The following is a 24,561-nucleotide window of genomic DNA, read 5'->3' as shown; positions in this document are numbered from 1 at the left end:
TAAAATTCTAATTTGTTTCTCTATAATTAAATATATATATATATATATATATATATACATGTTATATGTACTTATAAATGAATATAATACGCAGGTATATATAGCTAAAGTGTATTTAATGTAATGCGTGTACAAGTGTAAACAATTATATATATATATCGATATATCTATGTAATTTTGAAAATATATTTATATTTTTAACACGTTTGCTTTTTTGTGGCAGAATCGAAGTAATTTGAATTATTTCATTTTATTATTTAGAGATCGTGAAACAAGACTGTAGAATTATGTTTAATTTTACTACATTATAACAGTAACTTTCTACTACGAGAACAATTTATTTTGATGTAAATCATTACAAATCAGTTTTAACATAGCTATTAATGAGGTAATGGTAATTTGAATAGATCGCAATTTATAAAGTCGCGGGGTGTGCGACGATAAAAACTGAATATGAACCTATTGTTCTTCATAATCCATGGAATTTTATGAAGTTTTGGATTACAGTTAGGTGCATACTTTTCGGATTCGATCTGAAACATTACAACAAATTTTTATAATGTATATACGATTTAATAATTTAATGTAACTAAAGTTACATACTTATACTTACTTCATTAAGCATCTTGTTTATAGTATTTCTTTGATCAGCTGTAATGTACAATTCTGGAGCAATTTCCGCTATTGGCGTTTGCTCCATGCAAGCAATGATATGATACTTAGTATGATACAATCGTAATGATTCAATTAATTCATTAGTATCAACAAATACCCAATCACCAAGTTTTTCTTGTTTAACTTCTTCTTCTAAATTTAAGTTTTCTATGTCGTTAATTACATCTACTTTATTCCACTCTTTGTTCCAATCATAGATTAATATCTCTGTGTGAGAAGATAGCCAAGACAAGCATTTTTCTTTAGTTGCGGTGCTCAGATCTGACAAAAATTTTTTTGTAAAGACCTTTGAATTTATTTCATCTATGTTACCTCGTTCTTTAATTCTTTCCTGTAATATATTCAATCAATAGAGTAATATTAATCTTAACTGACATAATTTTGTTGGAAATTAGACAAAACTTACTAGAATATTTTCTGGGGTTGCATCCAAATATATGATTAAATGTGGTCTCAGCAAATATTGGAATGTGTTTATCCTCATCATCTCAAATTCATTCACAGCTTTTTTGCTAAGATACCCAGAATTATACATAGCATGCATATAACCAGCTTCTGTAAAGATGCAACGATTAAGAACCACTCCCTGTCCACTTGCCAAAATATGAAGTAGCGCGTTCATGTATTGTTCCATTCTCATCGTAAATATTCCATATTGGATACGGGCTGTTCCCTGGTGATCAGGATCTCTTAGGAAATCTGTTAGGTCACGCATACGCCACTCATCTTTTAGTTTTGAATTTAGATTGCGTACGTCATATCCATAATAATTTATATAAATTTCATCAAATGTTGGTGGTGGCATATATAATAAACCAAATTCTTTTGCTATTTGTTCGCAAAGTTTACTTTTTCCTACTGCAGGAGGGCCATCTACGACTATTAATTTGCTATTTTCATCATATCTGAGAGTTGTTGGATCAAAAGTCATACTTAAGTCATTGCATTGTTTTTTCCAATAAGGAAATGGAGCTGGTTTAGGTGTCTGGGATCTAGTTGGCAATGTTTTCATAAATGCCACTTGTGTCACACTATTAAAATTCTTTGATGTCTATAAAAAGTAATTATATGAATAAGTTTGGTAATGGAAAGTATTCAGGATAAAAAAGAACATTTTATAAAACTATTTAGCTATACATTATACATACAAATAGATAAACGATTTTGACAATATACAACTATACTTTCACAATATACTTTGATTATTAAATATCAAACATATTTAATGACACTGTGCATATAATTTTTGTTATATGTTAATGTCTTTATTATAATAATTCAGAAAGTACTAACCTTACATAATCGAGTTAAATATCCGATGGTATTGCCTTTAATGGAAGTAATACAGAATATCGATGTCATTGTACTGAAATAAATATTATTTCAGTCAAATTTTAATACAATTAATGACATATAATGTAACAAAGCCTCCCTATAATAGTAAAGTATTATCAGAAAGTAGTTCTTTAACTTTGCTCAGTGGTACTCAATTCGTACATACTATTATTATTATTGCAAAATTATAGCTTTTTAATTGAAAAATGTGATGAAAACTATGGAATTATGCTAAAGAGCAGGTAAAAATTATATGTTATACTTTAATAACTGAGACAATTGAAATCATAAAATAATTAAATATAATTCCAAATGAAATGTTCTAGATTAAACGCACGTCAAGTGTTGTAAGTTAATGGCATTATAGAATTATTATTTCGACCAATTAACTAAAAATAATATTAAAATAACATCTTAAAGCATTCAGAAAAAGAGTACAAGTCAAAAAACAAAAAAGAAAACGTAAAGGAGATAGAAAAAGGAGATAGAAATTGAATTTACCTCCTTGATTAAGTTGTTGGAGTGCTTGACAAGTGGCGCTAATATCGCAGTTACGCGACCTCGCAAACAAATAGAATGGTTTGCGAAGAAACTGAAGCGTCGAACCTTTTAATCACTAATTAATTAAGCCGGCAATAACTATCATAAACATCCTTGCCCTCAAGTGATAACCATTTAGATTGATCCTCTTCTTTTAAAGAATCGAAATCTAGTGATAAAATTGCTTCGTGGAAGAGAAGCGACACATCTCTTGGGGATAAAAGATGTGAACTCGACGTGAAAATAGAGGTGTGATTTGCATGGCGGAGGGGAGAGTGAAAACGACGAAGAAAGAGATAAGTTTCCTGATTTTAGATCGGCGATCGGTCGAACGAAGTGTGGCAGACGCTTGCGTCTCATGACAAGGAGAGGAGCTCCGAGTGTACCGTGCTGCGTTATCGTAGAATGGGTGAGTGCCACGGTACGAGCTGAAAAGACACACTTATATAAATAATAATCTATTTGCAGCAACACACACAGGGCGTGTCTTCGACAGAAATGCAGCGATTCTTGATTTCGTTTCTTGTTCTTTTATGGGGCTTTGGTTCGATCGTGGTATACATATAGTAGCTACAAAAATTGGCACATACTCTTATTTCCCAATGAAGCGTTTTTATTATCAAGTTCCACATTTTATTTTTAAAGTACCAAATTTTTGTAGTCATGTAAAATACATATTATTTATTAAACTTGGATCTGATTAATTGGTATGTAAATACTATAATGAATACAATGGTGTGCCAATACTTTTTATAGCAACTGTGTATGAGAAATAACAAGATGATAGACACATTTTTCGAATCTGGCGTGGTGGAGGAACGCGCGATGATTCTTGATATTCTCAACCAGTGCACCCGTAAAATTATATTACACGATGCACACGGTACACACCGGGATTGTCGTCGCGTGCCTATAATTTCGTACTCTCTCCCCACTCTGATTCGCCTCTATTATTTTCTATTTTCCCCCATTCTGTGCGTTTCGTGCTTTCCTTCTGCATAAAAGCTTTGAGTTGCTCTCCGTGTTCTTTCAGTACTTGAAAAAAATTTCATTTGTTTAATATTACTGTGATATTACCGGTGAACGATCGTACACTCGTGCAATAATCACGCTTGAAAATGATAGTTCAGATTTGGTAATGTTCGGTGGTCGTGTAAGGAAAATTTTTATTTCTACGGTAGGAAACATTTCTTTGTTTTGAGTGTTTCCCGAGTGATTTCAGTGAGATACATTTATTAGTGGATTAATTTATCGGTGAAAACTTGCTCCGACCTTTGGACTAGTATTAATAGAGTTCGATAGTAGCGGGGATTGGTGTCGTTTTTTTTATGGCGGGTTAATTCAAAAGTTGAAACTTGATGAATATTCATGAACAAATAATTTTCATAAAAATGATTAATTATTAAAAACTATTTCATATTTACATGTATTCGTTTTATTTGTTTAAAGACACACAAGGAGGAATGTCCCGCAACACTGGACCTGGTTTGTATGAATTCCTTATGGAAGCAGAGCTCCAGCAATATTATCCTGGGATCCGAGGTCTGTATTTCTAGTTGGAGTTATTAAGCACATCAAAGAATCCGAAGTAGTAATTTGTTATATATTTATACAGGGGACTTAAAGGTACAGACAACTGCTCAATTGAAATATGTAACGGAGGAGGACTTGAATGCCATTGGAATGAGCAAACCAGAAATGCGTCGTTTAAAAAAGTATTTTCAGAAACACTTTCCACAAAACTATCTATCCAAATTCAAAAAGATGTTGTTACCAAAACGGGAAGAACCAACCACAGGTGCTTTAACTATGTTACCAGAAGAAAGGCAAGATAAACCACCGATTCGTGTTCCTAATAAGTACATGATACCAGCGGATGCGATCATCGTGAACAAAGAACTAGGGACTGGCGAGTTTGGAGTTGTTCAACAAGGCGTTTGGACGAACGACGGAGAAAGAATACAAGTAGCGATTAAGTGTTTGTCACGGGAAAGAATGCAAAACAATCCGATTGAATTCTTGAAAGAAGCAGTCATAATGTATGCGATAGATCACGAGCATATCGTAAGATTGTATGGCGTAGTTTTGGATACAAATTCCTTGATGCTCGTCACGGAGTTAGCACCTTTAAGATCGTTACTAGAATGTCTAAAAGAACCTAGTTTACGTACCAGTTTCCCTGTTCTTTCGCTATGCGACTTTGCTGTGCAAATCGCAGATGGAATGCAATATTTAGAAGCTAAAAGACTCATACACAGGGATCTTGCTGCCAGAAATATTCTAGTGTTCTCTAAGAACAAGGTCAAAATATCTGATTTCGGTTTGTCTCGAGCTTTAGGAGTTGGAAAAGACTATTATCAAACGAATTTCAATGTAAATTTGAAATTGCCAATAGCATGGTGTGCTCCAGAATGTATATCGTATTTAAAGTTCACTTCAGCGAGTGATGTATGGGCCTATGGAGTGACTTTGTGGGAGATGTTCAGCTATGGTTTTCAACCATGGGCCGCGTTGACGGGTCATCAAATTTTAGAAGCGATAGATGATCCCAATTTTCAAAGATTAGAACAACCAGAGTGTTGCCCAAAGGAGTATTTTTCACTCATGCAACAGTGTTGGCAACACGAGCCATCCAAACGACCAAAGTTCTCTGAGCTGATTAATCTTTTGCCTGACTTGAAACCGGAACAGGTTCAAGCTGTTCAAGATAGTACAGAAACCAGTCAACTTGTTTACAGGCAAGGAGATGTTATTACTGTTCTTGACAAAGGAAGTAGTAACACCATGTGGAAAGGTGTTTTGAATAATGGAAAAACTGGCTTTTTCAATCCTGCTCACACAATAGCATATCTTGGATCTAATTTACCAAGTAACAAGCCAGGTGAATTCACACGTGGTGATGGAAAGAACGCCTTTTCTTCTCAGAGACGAAAGATCCGAACGGACATGATTTCCTCTCCGCAAGGTGATTTGAAACATACTGGCCATGTCGGACTGGATGGAGCTTATTTTGGCGATATTGGCTTCCTTGGTGGCAAATATCCACACCTACCACGACAAGTAGTGACACCGTACAAACCACAAGAAGATGTAACGGATAATTCTAGTCAAACTTTGAATCAGGATACGAGAAGCGCGGAGACGAACAGAGAATTATTGAGGGATTATAGAAATGCACAACAGGATGTTTCAAATAAACACGGTATGTATATTTCTTTTACAATATTCCTTTATTAATACTTAAGTTCGTTAATGGAATTTTTAATATTATGGAACGTATTCCTTTTATTAGAAAGTCTGTGGTCAGACGTAAATTCTGAAATATGTCATGCTGCTAATTCAAGTAAACAGTCTGTTCCGTTAAATGTGGCTGGCAATAACGATACTCTTGGAGCGGATCATGAGTATCACGAGATCAGTGATGAAGAAAATCAAGACAGCCCTTTGAGATTCGACAAAACGTTGAATTTTGATTTCGGTCCAAGTTTGTTGGCTGAAATGGACCAAATGTTTAGATCACTAGGTAAATTCAGTGAGTTTGTATATCAAAGAATATAACACAGAGCATTTTTTAGTAAATCAACTAATTTCATTTTTAGGATCTTCTCCTCCTCCACCACCTCCAGTTCATCCCTTATCAACCGAACATGAATCGAGCAACGTTCGAAACGAACTGAGGGAAATACAGGCGAAACAGAGCAATAAGAAGAAACAGGCCACCGTGAGTCCAATAAATGTACAGTAACATTTTGTCTCTTATTTATCATTATGCTTTTATGTATTATTAGTTGATCGTTTATTTTTTATCCATTATTTGCTGCTGTGTATCGTTAGTATCTTTTTATATGTTATATGTATTATATGCATGTCGAAGCATAGGACCCAAAATTTGTAGCATTCAAAAACAGAGTTAACAAATACAAAAGAAAAAAATAAAAAGACACATGCAGTAAATTTTTGTATGATAAAAATTAACGTGAAATGGGAAGAAAAGCAGAAATTTGTATATTATCCATTTACCAGAGGTGGTAAACGTCTACTTCTTATATATTTAGGTGAAGCCTATCTCAGCCGCCGATCAGAAAACTCTCTACTCAGCCATTGCTATGGCACAGGAATTGACAGCACGTTCCATGACAGACCTTGAACATCCACCGGAGTCTCCCCGAACACCTGCCAGTCCTTCAAGACGCAGAAAGTTCTCTTTTAAGTTGCCACATCAACACAGTCCCAAACCAGACAGACGACACTTTTCAGAAGAAGCTGCCAGTATACCTGACATACAGGTATATTAAACATATTTTCGTTTGATCACCGATAACTTTTAAAAGGTACACGATTAACATAATCAAAACACGATTCTAATATTGCACTTGGAAAAAAAGATACTAATTCAATTTTATTTATTTATTTTACTGAAACTAACAAGCAGCCATACAAGAACAAATCAATCTTACAGACATCAATTATTCATTCCAACACGAACATAAATGATAATTCATACATTTTAAAGTACAAAACTTCTTTATTCGACGAGAGGGTTCTTCATGACATACTTTCGATCCATTTTTGTTGAAACTGTTATGGAACAGAGTTAATTCCTGATGCCACACGAAAGAGTAGGTATATCATAATCGTATCTGTTCTTCATATTCTGACCTGAGTTACTTGATTGTATGTACATTAAGTTGATAAAATGCTTGTTAATTTACAAGAAAGACTAATCTCGACTTTCCTCTAATCCTTTCCTATCTGTTTATTTTTTGTTTGTTTTTGAATTTTTCAATTATTTATTACTGGTTATTTCTTATTTTTTCGTTCTATTGTCATTGCATCACCATATTTAAATATTTATTTACTTTTTCTATCAACTACATGCAATCATCGGAAACTTGAACTCTTGGTACAATACTTGCTTTGCTTGTTTTAATCGTGGCATTCCCGCATGATTATATTTCGTCACCGCTTATTATTTATTATTTTCCCAAATGAATCGCATGATTGTTTGGGAACTATCAATGTCTACATAAAGTGGTTGTGTTCAAGTTTGCAATCACTTTCATCCACTGTATCTAGCATAGAATCACTTGGTGCACCATCGACCTTGAAATTACCATTATGGGACAAAGCGTCCGCTGAATTTTGCTTTGCAAAATCTAGGGAACTCTTAACTAAACCAACTGTGTGGACTTCCTATATGGACATAGAATTTGACGCACATATTCTTGACAATGCAGCTACGAAACAGAATTTGGTAAAGTCGACGGAATTTCTGGAGAATGGTAACAAGAAAGGCAACTTCAATTGCGATAGCGTGACGGACATGAGTGGGAAATTAAACGCTCTCCAACAAAGTAGAAAGGTACCCTCTCTTAGCATAGAAAATTCGAACTTCGATTTTCCTCGAGAGCAAAAAAGAGTGTCCACTAGCTACGTGGATCGTTATTTCGAACAGCCAAAGTATTTCGACGACGACAGTGCTCTTACATGTCCTAGTGAGAAAGTATTATATTTTGGCGAGGATAAATATGATAAGATAAATAATTTGGAACAGCCAAACAAATCAGTGTGCTATTCGAACATTCAGGAACAAGGTCCCATGGCTGTGAATAAACATAATCAGCAAGTGGCAGGCAAATTTTCTAATTGCGATCAGCCATTGAAAGATAACGTGACAAGTTTTGAAGCACAATGCGAAGAAAGTACCAGCTTCGACTTGATGAAGGAGAAATCCTCGAATTTCATTGATTTTGGACGTAGCAAGCCTATTAAGTTCGATTCACCTAGAGATAAGATGGCTATCATGGATTTGGGTACAAGGCCGAAGATTTCTAGTTCTTTCAGTGATTCTTCCAAGATGAACATACCCGAATTTCCTAAAAAGATTGACATATCAAAGTCAAGAGGTGGAAAAGTGCCATTCGTACCTAGAAACCCGAGTCAAGAGGGCAAAAGCATCATTTATGGATCTACAGATAGTATAAAGACTAATTTGAAAGTGGGAGGTGGATCAGAAAGTCCGAGAGCAAATACGGAAGCTATGAGAATTAATATCCAAAGTTTCCGCAAGATAGAACAGAATCAAAATGGTCACGATGCTTTTCCTTTTGTAATATCCAACAATCCATTGTTTATTGCAGAGTCTGAGAAAAAAGAATCCCCCGTTTACAGCAGCTCAGAGAGCCTGCGTGTCAATTTTCAACGACTTAGAAGGAAATCAGACGCGGAGGTGAATAATCAAGTGGAACTGAGCAGTAAACTTTTGGCAGAGAAGTATCAGAAAGAAGTGTCAGGTTTGGAGAGTGTGAAAAATTATCTAGATTCGAAGAAAGGTCAGGGATTGAACCTGGGTCTAGGTAAACTGACTCAAAACATGATTCAATTAGGCAAGAACATTGCGCAAAATTCAAGAAATGTAGAAACTACTACGTCAAAATCGTTAGTCACCAGTGTAAGGAATTTTGACATATCTGGCCAAACTCAGACGCCTCTGAGAAGCTTAAATATTCCTATACAAAAGCCTAAACACTTGGATTTGAATATTCCTCTTCAGTGTCAATCACAGATCAGCATGAAACTGAATCTGACTTCGCAGAAAACAAATCCTCCTCCATCTAGTCCCAATTTGCATCAGCATATTCTGGAGCCACCAAAACTCTATCAGAATGACAATACGAGAAGGGAATTACCCAAGACTGATACACTTTTGGAAAAGATGTCTACAGTTACTAACATATATAGGCACAGAACGTCTTCACTGTCTGAGAACAGGAAGCCACCTATTAAAAATATAAGGAGATCCTTTCATCCTACCAATGATTCTAGCGAGGATTCAGATTCTATTTCTCACTCAGAAACAGATATACGGAGCCGTTTGCGCTATAAGCGCCGCCATAAGAAGCTTCCACATAACCTGCGATTGAATTTCAAGAATAAAACCCATTTTTTGCATCCGGAGACTGCCAGGGGATTCTCGTCGATAGAACTTTGCGGAAAATCACCGCCTCCATCGACGAGCTTTTTGAATTCACTATCACCACCTTTCTCTTCAAGAAATAACCTGCTTTCTTGGCCAGAAAGTGCTCCCAGTTCTAGTCTGACATTCACCAGTAACTCTGATCTGGATTCTGATACTAGCTCAGAGTATCCGGAGTTCACGAACGACCTATTGACCTTTCCGCCATCCCCTGCCCCATAAACATCTAAGATCCTGATCTATAATGCTTTCCACCTGATCTTGGAACCAGATATCTGTAATATGTCATCATTGATATGCCAAGTGCATGTTCTTGGCAGAAATGTATGGGATGGCACCAGAGTTGGGCAGAACTATTTTTGATTCCTTTTAGATTAACCTTCATTGAATGTTCATGTTATCTGATTAACTGATTGATGTACAGGGTGAATCCTCTTGTCAGTTTACTCAAAATAATACTGTTAGATTGTCAACACTGTTTTTGAGTTAACTACAGCTTTTGAGATGATCACACTACAGTAGTAATTGCTGATGTTAAGAAAACTTTAAAAGATTTCAGTCTTAAAGAAATCCCCCATGTGAGTGTCTTTTCTAATATAAAATAGCTTTCATAAGGAGTTCTCTATATACATATGATCCCAAATAATGAAGATATAGTCCTTTGTAAGTCGTACATTAATGAAATGGTTGCTGTTTTTTTATTCAGGATGTTTGTTATAGCCATCAATGGAATGAACATTGTTTGGTGATAATAAATGGCGAAAATATTGAATGGAATGACATTCTAGGATCTTAGAGATCACGTGGATCACGTTGATTGGAAAACAGTACCCAACTCTGGACAATATACAGTGTACTTAAACGAAGGACTGTCCTGAAGCAGTTCGTGTCACATACGCTTAGCATGCTTGCATGTTACATAGTAATTAACTGAATAATAATATCTAGTCGATAATACGTTTGGATGCATTTACACGTTTATACTATTTGTACTTGGAGGGAAACTGGAATGGAAATATGTTAATTATGGAATCACACAAGCAAGTCTTCAACTCCAATATTCTGCCCACATACACAAGGAAACATACTGCATCTGTTCCGTTTAGAGTAGCATCTCCAGTCGGCCTATATCAAATGTATTTTATCCTAGTCCTTTCTTTGGCATATTGATTTGCACCGTAAGACACCAAGTGTGTGTTCCTCATTGTTCCCACATGCTTGCGAGTTCCTTTCATTTAGAGAGGATCTAGATTCATATACACGCTCTACGAGGACATTTTTTCACGTTTCAACTCATAGTCACTCTCTTTCTGTATTTGTCTCTTTCTCTGTCAGTCTCTTTCCCTTTATTTGTTATTTTCGTTCTTTAATTTTTGTTCTTCTTTCCCGAATCTATCCCTTCCCACGACTTGTTTAGGCTACATTGTCGGACGAGGCCAAGGAAGTGTACAACAGCCTTGTGGAGACGCCCAGCATAGAGACCTCTCCGGACACGAACCCTCTGCGCATGTTGCGCTCTGGATTGCCCGTTGTTAGGCCTAGGATTCGTGGGAACAAGCACGCCACGCTAGGCTATCCGGTGTCCCATCAGGATGACTTGGCTACTGACCATTTCCACTTCGACACCTATCACAGCGGTTCCAAAACACTGCCAAAAATCAGGGCACCGCCACCACCACACGCGCCGCCGCCCCTACCTCAATCGCGCCATTTAGAAAGACATCACTCAGCCCAGGAAATAGAGAACAACCAAAATCAGAGTAACGTGGACGAGAATCCTATACCGTTACCACCTAGAGACAGGTCCAAGACGCTGCAACCAAAATCTAGTTTACCTAGGCATCAGAGGAAACATCCTCTAATTATACCAGGTGGTGGTGTAACCAGAACTTTGGCCAAGATGGCAGTCACTACGCCGCCCATCGAGGACCAGGTGGATGGAAGTTTGCAGAGTACGAGTTCTTCCATAGCCAGCAGCTCATTACAAGAGGGCTATTCGTCAGAGAATTCAACTAATAGGTTAGGATCCCATTTCCTGTATTTTAGATAAAATTATATTAAGGCTATTTAAATAGATAAAAGCATTTAAGATTCCAGTACTACTGAGATCTCTACTTTCAGTCCAGAAGAATTCGAACAACGTATAGACTCCGAATTAGCTGCATTGGATTCGTTGCCAGCAGATGAAAATAGATTACACCGTTTCAGTGTCATCTCTGAGGATCTGCTCGAGTTCTCCGATAACTTGATCGATTGTGATACCCCAGACTATCGACAGAACATGCAAGAAAACAGTGACATACAATCGACTGATTCTTCCACTGAACGACTCCAGAGAAAGATTAGCATCGAATCAAAAACTTCAGTCAGAAGTTCTACTTCGAAGTACGTTCAAGAAAACGAGGCAGGTGAAGCAAGTAGAAATTCCACTCCATCAGATTTAAACAAATCAGAAGATTCAATGGTCTCTGGAAAAGGTGACCTCCTCACCTCTAACAAAGTCCAAACGTCCAAAAGGACGCCATTAGTTCAGAGGCCCTCAAATTATATGATGCAGTTCGATTATGGGGAATATTCAGAGAATAATTCACAATCACGGTGTAATATGGGCAAACTACAATCAGAGATATCGAAAGAACCTTCTATTACTGATTCGAATGATAGCTTTCATTCTGCGGGTCTAACAGGCACTTATAATAGGTTATCTAACGAGAAGCTGTCAGGACACACGAGTGATCTGTCGCGACAGTCCGATCATGTTTCATGCGAAGATCTATTGGAGTTCGCCTGTGACGGCCCAAACGCGAGGAGAACCCGTGGACCTCGAAATGGAGAACAATCTGACGAGGTTAGGATCATGATGAAGGTGCTGCATGAACAGTCCACTCCAGAATCATGCATAGCCGCGTTAAACGTTACTGATTGGGATGTGCTAGCAGCAATTAAACTGGAACGTCTTCAGGGGTTGCTGAAAAAGGAGAACAACTTTGTTGGGCTGGAGGATTGCAAGGTTATGTTAAATCAATGTGGTGGTGATGTCGTGAAGGCAGCCGCGTTATTGAGAAGCACCGATGACACTGCTGCGGTTTAGTCGATATTTTTTTGATAATTGGAAGGTTTATTTGAGATTAATGATAATCTGACATGTAAGCGTTTTTGTGGAACACGCTTGATGGGGTTAGATTAGGGTAGCATTTTCAAAGTTAAAATGTTTTTCCGTTTTATACCCGCGCGAATTCATGCGACGTTTATTTATTATTTTAGAGTTAGTTAGAGTGAGATTATAGTGTTCGAATATATCGTTGTGTGTTGCCTGGGACAAGATAGGCATTTTGATAGAGCTTTTGCAGAGGAATGGCATACAATTGTCCACCAGAAATGAAGTCAGCTAGTTATTTTTACCTTCATGCGTATTAGAAAGAATGTTCAAAATAAAGCAAATTGTAATTATTTTTTCTGGTAACTTAATATCATACAGGGTGAGTTGTTATAGGTTAGGATATTAAATCTAGAGAACTGTCCATTTGAATACTTATTAAAATTCTACGCGAAATAATTATATTTGCTTTGGACATTATGATATCTTCCAAATTAAGTATTTTCTTTCTGGTGGGTCAACCTGTACGGAGTAATAGCTTTTTTTATTTAATTCGTTAGCGAGAGGGAGATAAATAGCGTTTCTTCCTCTTCTTCGTCTAATATGAACGTAATGTGATAATTTGCACAATAAATGTATCGCTCTGATCAGGTTTTTGTGATCGGACAAATCGTACGTAATAGAAGCATAACTGAATACATATATACGTGCATATGCAATTTTGCATCTTCAGTTAAGCAAATATTAAGAGAAAGTATTACGAAATCTATGACTAAGCAGTAAATTAATCCTTATACCGCGTGTTGCACCGATCAAAAATTTTATAAATTTCTTCTAATTCTTTCTATAAAAATCTTTCGTTAGTTATATCTTTTCTGTTATTTGAAAAGATTACGCATAAAGAATCGTATATTTTATACAGATCTATCATTTGATATCATTAAATGTTATCTTACGAGATCTAACCTACAAATCAAACGATTCTTCAATTTTTTTCATTACTTTTCAATCTTCAAAACATAAGAAGGTATAAAAAGGGCAAAAAGATGTTTTACTGCTAGAAACGATATTCGATTCCAAAGATAATATTTGCACGGTATTATTATTTGGGTATCATGCGCACCGTAGATTAGTGTTCGATCGTATTCATCGTACATCGTACATCGAGTTTCTGTAACCGAGTCACCCCGAATGAAAAGAGACACCCACATTTTTATGATGGTGATTAGCAAACTATTTTATTCTGTATTAAGCGCGAGTTTGTATCTGATAAGTGGTAGATATTAAAACACGTCGTGTGTGCGTAATTAACGCTGAAAATCAGCACAAATGGGAGAGAGAATGAGAGTGAAAGAAACATGAGAGAGAACTGCTTGTTATGATATTTTTGTTATGATTCAATGTCCAAAATCCTGGATCGAGAATTTTCTTTGCAGAACATTTTGTAGCTTGTACAGGGGAGGGGGGAATTTTTATATTTTGACCCGGTAGTAGGGTACGATAAGCACCAAATATTATGTATGGAATCTTTGTGTTCAGTAAGATTGATTTTTATATTTTGCTAAGCAAAGCTTTCGTGTTAACCTTGTTAAGTTATAAGAGATATGTAATTCGATTCGACTGGGGGAAAGGGGGGGGCATAAAAGAGGAAATTGTTAATAAGCGTGCATAAAAAACGAATAAAATTCATGACACGTTTGATTAACAATCTCAACGGCGGAGATTTTTCTATTACTGTTTTGGACTCACTAAGTGTCTCAGGTAAAACAAATTTCGTTTTTCTCTTGTGTAGTATCTCCAAGATCGTACAAATCGTAGTTCCAATTTCTATAGTGGTCTCTAGCTAAACTTTGGATTGCACGATCTTCGAGATACAGGGTATGTTTGAAAATGTTCAGCAATTTGATAAGTCGAACAACATATCCGGAATAGAACTCGTTTGAATTAGAGCAAAATTGCATACTGTTTGATTGACAGATATTTTTCCATCTTTTTTGTACGAGAGCCTTTTCTACAGACACTTCCTTTAGTCAATCTTGCTATAATTGAAACGAGTTCGAGGAACAAATTTGCTCATTGTAATTTCGCGTAGCTGACTAGTACCACACGCGTCTGTAATGTTTTATTACGAGAAGAATGTTAAAAAAAAAAGAAAAAAAAATGAAGGGACGATGTTAGAATTGGTTACGTGCGATTGGAAATCCTTGCCGACCGTGCTTTGGTATCCCTCAACGAAGCCAAATAGGAGCTTACGGAAATCGCCTAAGTAATGTTACTTAGCCTCTTTTTGTATTAATATTGAACAATAAGGTTTTCGGTTCCTGAATAAAAATACACGTATCGTGTATTTTTTTATGCTGAATCCGTATTATATCCATCGTGTGTTGGCTTCAAGACATGAATTATGTGCTAGAGGACTGAGAAAATCAAAGTATCAGGGCATTAAGATTGCACAGCTATTAGAAAATAAAGCTACACTGTTCAAGATGATCAGAAAATTCTTAATCTACAGATCAGTATAAACTATTAAAACCTACAATAGTGTATTACCTTATAGGTTAGTTGACCTGTGTAGTATTGGAAGTTGATTAATAAGTGATCTTCCATTTATATTATTTAATTAAACTCCTTAAATAAAAATAAATAGTAGTCAAGACAGAAATTCCTCTGACTATCTTGAATAAGGTAACCAAGAAACAAGAGGAAGGAAGGTCCCTTAGTTTCTTGAGCTTCACGTGATGGAGGCAAAGACCTAGAAACAGATAAAGTTCAGTATAAAAAAATCAATTATTTTTGCGCAGGAACCACAATATGGGGATAAGACTTCGGAAAATTGTTTTGTAATTTTGTCTATGTAAACTATACCTTGTAACAAATATACTGTGCTTCTGATAATTTATACGTCTCTGCATATTATGTGCGTTCTCTGCATTTTCCCAGGAATCCATAAAAATCCGCAGTCTATCGATTAACGCGACAAAACTAGAAATACTTGCATTTCTCTGAAAAAATTCCAAGCTGAATTCTAAGAAAACGAACGTTTGTAATAGAATTGTTTCCTTCACTTTTCTGATTTACAAAACTGATCAACGTGGAATATTTCTAAGTGACGTAATTCAGATCACTTACGATACTTTTATGAAAGCGTGTGAATCGAGGGTCAATCGCATTCCAGACGAAAATCTTTACGCGATCAACTATGACGGTATATTCTATTGGGTTGGAAACTAAGTGATTGCGGATTTTGTCATTACCACCTAATGACAAAATCCGCAATCATTTAGTTGCCAACCTAATAGAATCAATCAATTAATAAAAGGTAATGCATCTGTATCAGTTTTATCTGAGCCAGCGTACTTACTCGATTCTCAGTGTGAGAGACTCGCGTGGTACTTTAACGCGTTGACTGACACGGGGATTATCAGTAACACACGTTACTAAATTTTCTAGAGCGACTAAGATAAAATAAATTTTATGGATCGACACATTTTCAACATTGTGAATGATTCAGATAACATTGTCAGAAGAAGAGTTGCACAAATGCAATATAATATTTTGCAAAAATTCAATGTTATGGTGTAGTATGTTGCAATTTACTATTATTCTCAGGACAGAATATAGGAAATTCACGTAGCAGTCAACGTATTAAGTATCCCCGACAGCAGAGCTTTTGTAGGATCTTCTCGAATTAGGTGCACGAACGTTTTACGTAAGATCGTTTGCAGCCGATAAGATCTCTACGCGCTAACGAGCACGTTTCCTTTGTGCGGATGAATCCGACGACCTCGGGGATAGTAATCAAAAAGTAAAGTCCGCCAAATCTCACGAGGGGAGAATCGACGCCTCTTGCGGCAATAGGAGTAAGTTGATCCTAATAATCCGTTTTTTTATACACGATCTTACTACGATAAGGTAACATACGTTTGTACGTCTCTGTATGGATTATTATCGCGCGGAAACACGAGGATGTTTTATATCGACTGTATTTGCGATAATATATACACATTCATAAATGAAAAGGCCCCATCCTTATTTATTACCTTTCCATTTTTCCGAAAGCTTTTAGAAAACATATAATTATATAATTACGATCATGTAACTATCGAGATATCTCGTATGCAACATTTTCAAAAATTTTTCCGAACCTCTTGAAAAAATGTGTGCGAATTTTTTGATATACGTGGAATATTCAAAAATGTATTTTAATTCGATGTGATATAGGATGTTCAGAAATTTTTTAATCGAAAGTATCTTAATTTTTAATTAATGCTTTGACTACCGTAGTAGGTGTTCAAAAGTAATCGATTTATCGGAACAAAATTGCAATTATTGAACTTTACTTCCTTCATTTTTATGTATTTATCTAAAAGCATGCAATGCGATTGTTTCATTTCAATGAAAAGGTAAAATGCACATACAGCCGGCATTGTACATTACTAATACGTGTTCAAATTTTTTTCCAAAGTACCAAGCAAGCGGTCAAGCACTCGAGCTAGTCTGCACTGTCCGCGACAGTCTGTATATTCTCAGTGCGCTTTAATCGTCGACCGGATAAACATCGTCGCGGGACTTTTCCTCAAACCGCTTCGTAATCCGGTAACTAATCCTAGAAGATCCTAACCCTAACATTTTTTAAACTTTCATTATTTCGAAGCAATTTGAATTTTATCTCAATTAGATTAGTTAGACATCTTAGTTTTTATTGAAATTTCGAAATCGATAAATATTCGTAAATATAATTTGTTTATTTTTCGTTTAAAATCGTTATTTAACTTTAAGTATTATTTAAATATTAAGCATTAAATTACTAAAATATTGAAATCTCCTAAATTATTTCCAAAATATGTCGATTTTATTTTTTATATCTCGAAATCGAAATTGATCAGTGTCGTCAGAATCGCATTATATCGTACAAACCATTTATATACTTCTTCATCTTAGTGAAACTGCCCGACAATGATTTATTACGAAACTTTTCTAAAGAAATATATACATCAATAATATTTCATTCTGTATATATGCGATAATATTTTCATTTCAAGATTTTTATAATTTTTTAAAACATTAATTATGATTGACAGTTAGGAATTCGATATTGATTATTATCGTAAAGTCGAGATGACCAGTTGATCAACTAATGGTGTTCGAGACAGTTCGATTTATCGCCGGCTTATAACGCGATACGGCCATTAATTAACGAGACGAAATGTTTTGACGATATAAAGTGACATTTCTGTTGTGAATCTTGTGGTGATGTGCAGTGAATAATAAAAAAGAAACCACAAGCACTTGGGAAAATGATGCTGGTAACGTGAAGGAACATTTCGTTGGAAGGTTATCTATTGAAACCAACATCGGTGTACCTCGCTAGGGTAAGCCATAAAAATGATCATTGTCTTATTTACATAAAAGTAATATTACATGCGAGTAATTATTGCAAAATTTAGAATTTTCTTGAATAAAAACTTGTTGAAACTTGGAGAGAAGATATTTACTACATATAAATAAATACACATGCTGCTATCAAATATTTTTTATTCGAATAATAAAATAATAATTTGCTTGTGTAAATATTTCTTAGGCCATTAGGCCATAGGAGCCATTGGTTTATGCGATTTAAGAAGCTATTAGGATTTTTTATGTAAAATTTATTTCTTTGGGAAATGAGGGTTACAAAACATGGCAGAGGAGGATGACAAAGAATGAAATAAATAGGAGTGGATAATGAAGAACAAAGGATTCGATAACAGATGCAGTAAATGACGCGATAAAATCTTCTCGTTTGAGACTTGTTTGATTGAAAATCGAGTGTGAAGATTCATGAGAACGGAGTCGAGTGTACTTGAACTTAGAAAATAGAACTAACCATATACGAATATCGAAATGGTAGCTAAAGTTAATTCAGAGATTCGTTTTCTCATACAGCTAAGATATTATCCGAGTACATCGATAATTCGAAACCAGGTCACGAAGTGGATTTTCATTATTGCCGTAGCGCGGAACGTGTGCGGAAGGAACGTCTGAAAGGAGATGCAGTTTATCGTTGCCGCAGCCGGAGAATGTAGCACGTTGCATGCGGCGCAAGGTAATAGGAATGTCAGCTCTATATTACAACGTATGTCCGACGGAGCATTGTGTTTGGACGGAGAATGCGTATCGTTCAAGCCACGCTTTCTAAGTATTTTCAAACTTCCATTTCCACGTGTGTTTCTCCTTATGTATCATGTAATCGGTTGCGAAACGCTAGCGAGTTTCTTTGTAAAAGTTCATGGAATCCTCGTAACACAATGGAATATTCGATGCAATTAATTTTGAATTTATTAAGCAATTTCTTTTCTATTTTTTTCATTGTGAATTCATAATTGGTACGTGCATACGTATACATAAATTTTGTGTTTGGTAAAGTATTGTATTTATTTGGAGAATTACTCATGTATATACGTATTGGTGATTAATGAACGACGCTTTCTGTTGTTCTATTGTAGTTTGATGAGTTTCCATGTTGATGAGGAGCTAGATAGGATGGTAATACCACGTGATGAGGAATCTACAGCGAATGATGAAAGAATTTGAATAATTGTAGAAAATTGATATGTATTATACGAATTATTTTCATGCTTTATTATTATTATACCGAAACATTTGAAAAATTGTATTGCATAATTAATGTAAGTATGTAATTATTGTATTTTAGTTATGAAAGCTTTACATTAACTCTGGCTCATAAGCATACTATTCTTTTTTCACAATATTTTATTTGCTTATACATTCCTACATAAATTAACAATTTTAAAGTAGATTCACATAGGTTTCAAATTTGACCAGTATACTCATGATAGTCGGATTTCATTATAATGTTAATGGAATTTCAAAAAGTTTTGTATAATACGCATAATATATTAATAATTCAAATACTTTCGTCAGTCAATGTAGATTTTCAGCTGGCATGGATTTAATAGCAACTAACAGTGTATGTTACGTTTTTCTTATTCAGTCTCAAAGCGAAGGCGAGACCGGTTCATGGCTCTTGGTGGCCGAATGTATCGTACAGCGTCGAAAATAGTAGTAAATTTTCCTAACGGGACTCGTTCGTCGTCCTAATTAACACTGAGACAATACTCTATGAGAAAAGTGTTTTGGTACGATGCTCGAATCATAATCTAATTTTATATTCTTCTATAAAATAAATGGTATCTTAAGTCCTTCGATCATCACTTTAAACAGCGATAATAATTTTTGTAATAAATCATATGAAATTCTAGAAGTGAATTGTACAAATTGTAAACTATTTAATTATTCCACTTGCTTTACAAATTGTAAGTTATAAATTGCAAGCCATAAACATTTATCTTTCACGGTTTCACAATATTGAGTCATTTAATTATTCTATTTGACTAAAAATTTGAAAACTCTAGAAGGCAAGTTTACAACTTCTAATTTACAACTTGCAATTTGTAACCTGTCCATACGCTGATGTTATTATTTAGTAAATTAGTAGGCGATAGGGCCCACGAATCTATTGTATCTCATAACTGACTATTTTTCAATTATGTCACTCTTCTAGGAAACCAAGGACATGAGACGATTCATAACTTCCTCGTATATTATGTTTGCACGTAGTACATACGTATAAAAGGATCGTATAAGGAACATGTCTGGAAGATTATGGAAGAATGTGTACGCTTGATCTGTCAACGCAGCTATTCGATGTTTTTCCGCTGATATTTGCATAATTGTTCGATCTTGATGATTATCATAGTATGCCAGCGCATCCGCGTCTCACTTTCATGCTAATGAAACGCAATTCGCTTTCGTGACTAGCTCACGGTGTTTATCTGTTTATTCATCGGCTATGAGGATGCGCTCCGCGACGTAGAAATATTAGCGTGACTCCTATGGCGAGCCTGAAGGCAGAGGTTCCCGCGACTGTTATCTCTGCCATGGGCGAATTTCGTAATGCCACTGAGACTATCACGTGGAAATGTCTTTCATAAACCCTTCGTACGGATGTGTTACCAATGTTAGTCCTGCACTGCTCACTTTTACTCTGATGGAGACCCACGAGTATCTGAAAAGTTCATAACCTAAAATTGAGAACGATTCGTGGTTCTGATATGTTTGGATTTCTTGAGTTTTCTTAAGTTTGATACTCTACAAGAAAAAGTTGGGATACTCTTCCTACGTTAGGATGGCTATTTTTAAAAAGGAAAATAGGTTAGGATTTCTTGGTAAAAAGAGGTTAAAGATTAAACATTGGATTATTATTAATTGTACATTAAAAATCCAAGGTTTCACTCTTTCTTAGTAATTTCAGTGAATTCAGAAAATTCACTTGATGGAAACATCAATGATTTATGGTCTTGCTTGGTTTCTTCTTCTTCAGCTTCTTTTAACTTTCATGTCTTTTCAATAGGCAAATTAAGGATTGAGAATCGAACTATTGACAATCTGAACATTTGGAAACACACGAGTGCCTGGAAACTTTATTGGATGAAACTATAGTACCAAGAGAACTATCCTCTAGTTGCTACGCTACCATCTAACTCAAAGAAGGAGGCCAGACCTTCCCAAGCGATCAGCATCCATTATACAACAGAATATTTTGAAGCATCAGCAGTGAATCTTGTGGCTTTTTTTTGGTAAATCTACATTCACGTTTCTCCCCCAGCTGGGGCACTTTTTATTTCAGAAACGTCACGTTGCATGGCAACAAGATGTACCAGTCTCTGGACCGGCTGGTACATCCTAGCGGTCAGTGCAACATAACTGCACTTACTGCTGGCAGAGCCGGCTCCTCGGGCTATACTACGCATTACCGTATATCTCTGATGTGCACCATATATCAGAGTCTCTCAAATCGAAGTTTTTTTTTCGCCGAGTCTCTTGGAACGACGGTTGGCAGTACTGGCTATCTGTAAATCGTCAGGCAATCATGCAAGAATTAGTAATAAGAGCCTTACGGAGCATTATAAGAACTCATGGAGGAGTTAATGAATGTTGGAGTTGTTGGATATCGTCCATAATAACTTTCGATCTGAAAGGAACTTCATGATATAACGTTACCAACTAGGAAGTTTTTCGAATTAGTCACGAAGGCAGGAAGTTAACGGTAACAAGGATATTTCGCTTTTAATTTTCGATAATTAATTAAATGATACAATAGTTGATCTTATGGTAAATCAGCCTTGACGTTTTGACCTATATTTAATGCTGGTAGTCACGAGAGGTTATTAGATAGATTGGTTTAATTAGTTATAATCGGGTTTTTCAGATTATATTGGTAGCCATTGTAGTCATAGTCGTTGGAAATTAAGGTAGAGTTTAATTACTTGAAAGGAAGATGTACAGAACAATTGTAATAGTTCTTTATCTTTCAGTAAGCATATATAATATCGAGAATAAAGTATATGTTATGATATTAGGAGATGAAACATATGTCTATTCAATTGTTTATCTGATATTTTATGGACTCTGACAACTCTTTCTAACATCAAGTAAAAAGAAAAATCACTTAACCGGAATATTAAGAATAAAATACATATGCATTATGATATTTAGAAGATAGAACATGATCTTTATTGCGAATTGAAAGTAACAATTAATTAATTTATGCATAATTGGAATTACAAAATTCCATAGTATAAATGTAACCTCTCTCAACTAAATGTTGTGAAGCCAAGGCTTCTTTACAGGAATATTACAAATTGAAATATTATAGTTACTAAATCAAAGTCACTAGAACGCGTTCTAATCATCATAATCTATAAACCATCAATTTGTTCACATGCCAGACAAAATAAAATATGACAGCTGTCTGAGGGAATCGATTGGTTAACACTCAGAAATTTGTTTATCCCAGAACAACACCAACGACTAGAAAGATGGAAAATAAAGGAAGAAGATCTACACTTGTGTCAGGAATTGGATCGAAATAGATACCACTGGATGCTATGTCACTATAACGCATCCGAACATTCCTAACCTATAAACTATCAATTAACTATCCGAGACAAAATAAAATATGGCAGCTGCCAAAGAGTATTGGTTGTCCAACACTTAGCAATTTTCTTATCACAGACTTGCCAATAATAAGAAAAGGAGAAACGGCAAACATGGAAAACAGAGAAAGAAGAATTAAAAGCGATACTAATACACCTGTGCCATGGATCGAATCGAAAGGAAGGGAAGTGCATTCCGCGTGAATTCTACTGCCAAGTCTATCCGTTAGACGTCGAATGAATAATTCATGAGGAAGAGCCTGGCTTGAATCATCGACGTTATAGCCAATGAATCTAGCTTGTCTGAGAATCGTTCTATGATAATTGGTCGTTAGCGGCGATCGTGCTCCTCTCAGCTCAGCTTGATATTAATCAGGACGGCCAGTTGATAATGGAGTTAGATCGTAAAGAGGTTGCCGAGAAAAATCGCGTGTATACGTGATAATTTCAATTTCGTGCTCAGATACGCGAGCCAAAAGAATGAAACGAAGAATTAATTTCTTGACGTGATGGCGTCCTCAATGATTTAATCATCCTTATTATGCATCGAGTTAGTTGGTTTTTGCTCACAGGAAGAAACTATGTATCGCGTGTAATATACCTTTATTATGTTCTATTTATCATTGTAATTTGCTATGACAGTAATTCCTGCGTTTCTTCTCTAGTTCGTTGGCTTTTTTCTATTCATTTTTCATGTTGGTCCCGTGTGTTATACGTCGGTGGACATAGGCACAGGGGATGAAAATGTAATTTGATCAGTATTTCTCTACGAAGAGACCGAAAAATGACTAGTACCTTCCTCGTCTATAGTTTTTAATGTATTGTTTGGAATCGTTGCAGAAACATGTATGAAAAGAATAGTCTTAGATATGTGAAATTGGGGGACCCCCGAGTAGTTGACAATGGTGGCGCTAGTGTCGCGTCGGTAGCTCCTGCTTTCGTTAGACTCTTCTGCATAAGTTAACCTATAATTAGAAACATGAAATTTGGATTATATTACAAATATCTGTAATATATTCGATTAATATATTTATAAAACCTAGCTAGACAACATCATAGTATTTAGAGTTCATAGATACTTAGAAAGGAATATTCAGTGAATATTTTATTTGGAGAACTGAACATCTACACCTACACACACATAAGCATAAAATATGAAACAGAATAAGCTATATCACAATATAATGTGCACATAGTGACAACAACAATAATAATAATAATTGAAGATATTTCATACAGCTATCAACCTAATCTTAAAGTGAAGAATTTGCATATAAATATGTATTTATTCAGTATTTCAGGAATTCTGGAAGAAAGACACACATAAGCATAAAATATGAAACAGAATAAGCTATATCACAATATAATGTGCACATAGTGACAACAACAATAATAATAATAATTGAAGATATTTCATACAGCTATCAACCTAATCTTAAAGTGAAGAATTTGCATATAAATATGTATTTATTCAGTATTTCAGGAATTCTGGAAGAGAGAGAGAAAGCAAGCCTAGTAGTGCTATGTTGAATAGCCAAGATCACCAAGCTAAAGGCAAAAATAAGAAAATAAAGAAACATGTAAATGCGTAATTATAACTGAGCAGCATGAACGAGTAGGATTTGGAGAAAGAGGCGTGTATGAAGCGCATAATTAATTTTTATTGACGCTGTGTTACACAATTCTGGGAGCAACACCTTTTCCCATCGTGGATTCCAAGTGAAAAAGTGGTCAGAACTCGAAAGCGGCGATTACATGAACGCGTTGGCAAAGCGCTTTTGTTATTCCTGTCTCGTTGTTTCTATTTGAAAATTCGAATCGGCTGGTGATTCTCGGCTTGGTTGATTTTCGATTCGAGAATCGCAACCGTGACGCCGATTTGGCGCCACGTACGACACCATCAGGTGTTCTATGGGGAATTCGAAAGGAGTCTCCCGCCG

At 35.6% G+C, this 24,561-nt stretch overlaps 4 protein-coding genes across 10 annotated transcripts in view; 3 read left to right on the top strand and 1 right to left on the bottom strand.

Annotated features, from left to right (window-relative positions):
* Window positions 1-316: 316 nt before the first annotated feature.
* On the bottom strand, window positions 317-2,212 carry LOC100750120 (NADH dehydrogenase [ubiquinone] 1 alpha subcomplex subunit 10, mitochondrial). 2 transcript variants are annotated; one of them, XM_012385337.3, is made up of 5 exons: window positions 2,107-2,212; window positions 1,969-2,043; window positions 1,082-1,726; window positions 614-1,006; window positions 317-533 (listed from the first exon to the last, which is right to left on the bottom strand). In XM_012385337.3, exons 2-5 carry the CDS (start codon window positions 2,035-2,037, stop codon window positions 381-383), a joined length of 1,260 nt encoding a protein of 419 aa, XP_012240760.1. In that variant the 5' UTR covers window positions 2,038-2,043; window positions 2,107-2,212; the 3' UTR covers window positions 317-380. The 2 variants fall into 2 exon arrangements, with proteins under 2 accessions (XP_012240760.1, XP_033176442.1); XM_033320551.1 differs by having other exon boundaries at window positions 1,969-2,108.
* Window positions 2,213-2,866: 654 nt separating this feature from the next.
* On the top strand, window positions 2,867-10,064 carry LOC100750002 (activated Cdc42 kinase-like). Of its 6 annotated transcripts, XM_033320545.1 has the most exons (8): window positions 2,867-2,959; window positions 3,019-3,703; window positions 4,000-4,092; window positions 4,166-5,752; window positions 5,843-6,073; window positions 6,150-6,286; window positions 6,606-6,836; window positions 7,583-10,064. In XM_033320545.1, exons 3-8 carry the CDS (start codon window positions 4,014-4,016, stop codon window positions 9,746-9,748), a joined length of 4,431 nt encoding a protein of 1,476 aa, XP_033176436.1. In that variant the 5' UTR covers window positions 2,867-2,959; window positions 3,019-3,703; window positions 4,000-4,013; the 3' UTR covers window positions 9,749-10,064. The 6 variants fall into 6 exon arrangements, with proteins under 6 accessions (XP_033176436.1, XP_024223241.1, XP_024223243.1 ...); XM_024367473.2 differs by lacking the exon at window positions 3,019-3,703 and having other exon boundaries at window positions 2,872-2,959; XM_024367475.2 differs by lacking the exon at window positions 3,019-3,703 and having other exon boundaries at window positions 2,874-2,971; window positions 6,150-6,271.
* Window positions 10,065-10,707: 643 nt separating this feature from the next.
* LOC112212820 (activated Cdc42 kinase-like) lies at window positions 10,708-14,784 on the top strand. The gene is made up of 2 exons (XM_024367482.2): window positions 10,708-11,545; window positions 11,648-14,784. Exons 1-2 carry the CDS (start codon window positions 11,034-11,036, stop codon window positions 12,615-12,617), a joined length of 1,482 nt encoding a protein of 493 aa, XP_024223250.1. The 5' UTR covers window positions 10,708-11,033; the 3' UTR covers window positions 12,618-14,784.
* A 2,933-nt stretch (window positions 14,785-17,717) lies between these two features.
* The window catches only part of LOC100749763, a 96,356-nt gene continuing 89,512 nt past the window's right edge, over window positions 17,718-24,561 (top strand). Inside the window, exon 1 of the mRNA XM_012385319.3 lies at window positions 17,718-17,995. The gene's annotated coding sequence lies outside the window, so the exon portion shown is untranslated. The remainder of the gene's footprint in view (window positions 17,996-24,561) is intronic.

The sequence above is a fragment of the Bombus impatiens genome, unplaced genomic scaffold (genome assembly GCF_000188095.3).
Source record: "Bombus impatiens unplaced genomic scaffold, BIMP_2.2 scf_0320, whole genome shotgun sequence".
Lineage (NCBI taxonomy): Eukaryota > Metazoa > Arthropoda > Insecta > Hymenoptera > Apidae > Bombus > Bombus impatiens.
Note: the sequence above shows the minus strand (reverse complement) of the source record. Positions and strands in the feature narration are given on the sequence as shown.

Coding starts and splice junctions, on each gene's coding strand:
- LOC100750120 (XM_012385337.3), bottom strand. CDS start 2,037: ATGACATCGATATTCTGTATTACTTCCATTAAAGGCAATACCATCGGA. Junction 1,727..1,968: donor ATTTAACTCGATTATGTAAG/GTTAGTACTTTC, acceptor TACTTTTTATAG/ACATCAAAGAATTTTAATAG. Junction 1,007..1,081: donor CAACCCCAGAAAATATTCTA/GTAAGTTTTGTC, acceptor AATATATTACAG/GAAAGAATTAAAGAACGAGG.
- LOC100750002 (XM_024367471.2), top strand. Junction 6,074..6,149: donor CCAAATGTTTAGATCACTAG/GTAAATTCAGTG, acceptor TTTCATTTTTAG/GATCTTCTCCTCCTCCACCA. Junction 6,837..7,582: donor CCAGTATACCTGACATACAG/GTATATTAAACA, acceptor GTCTACATAAAG/TGGTTGTGTTCAAGTTTGCA.
- LOC112212820 (XM_024367482.2), top strand. CDS start 11,034: ATGTTGCGCTCTGGATTGCCCGTTGTTAGGCCTAGGATTCGTGGGAAC. Junction 11,546..11,647: donor TCAGAGAATTCAACTAATAG/GTTAGGATCCCA, acceptor CTCTACTTTCAG/TCCAGAAGAATTCGAACAAC.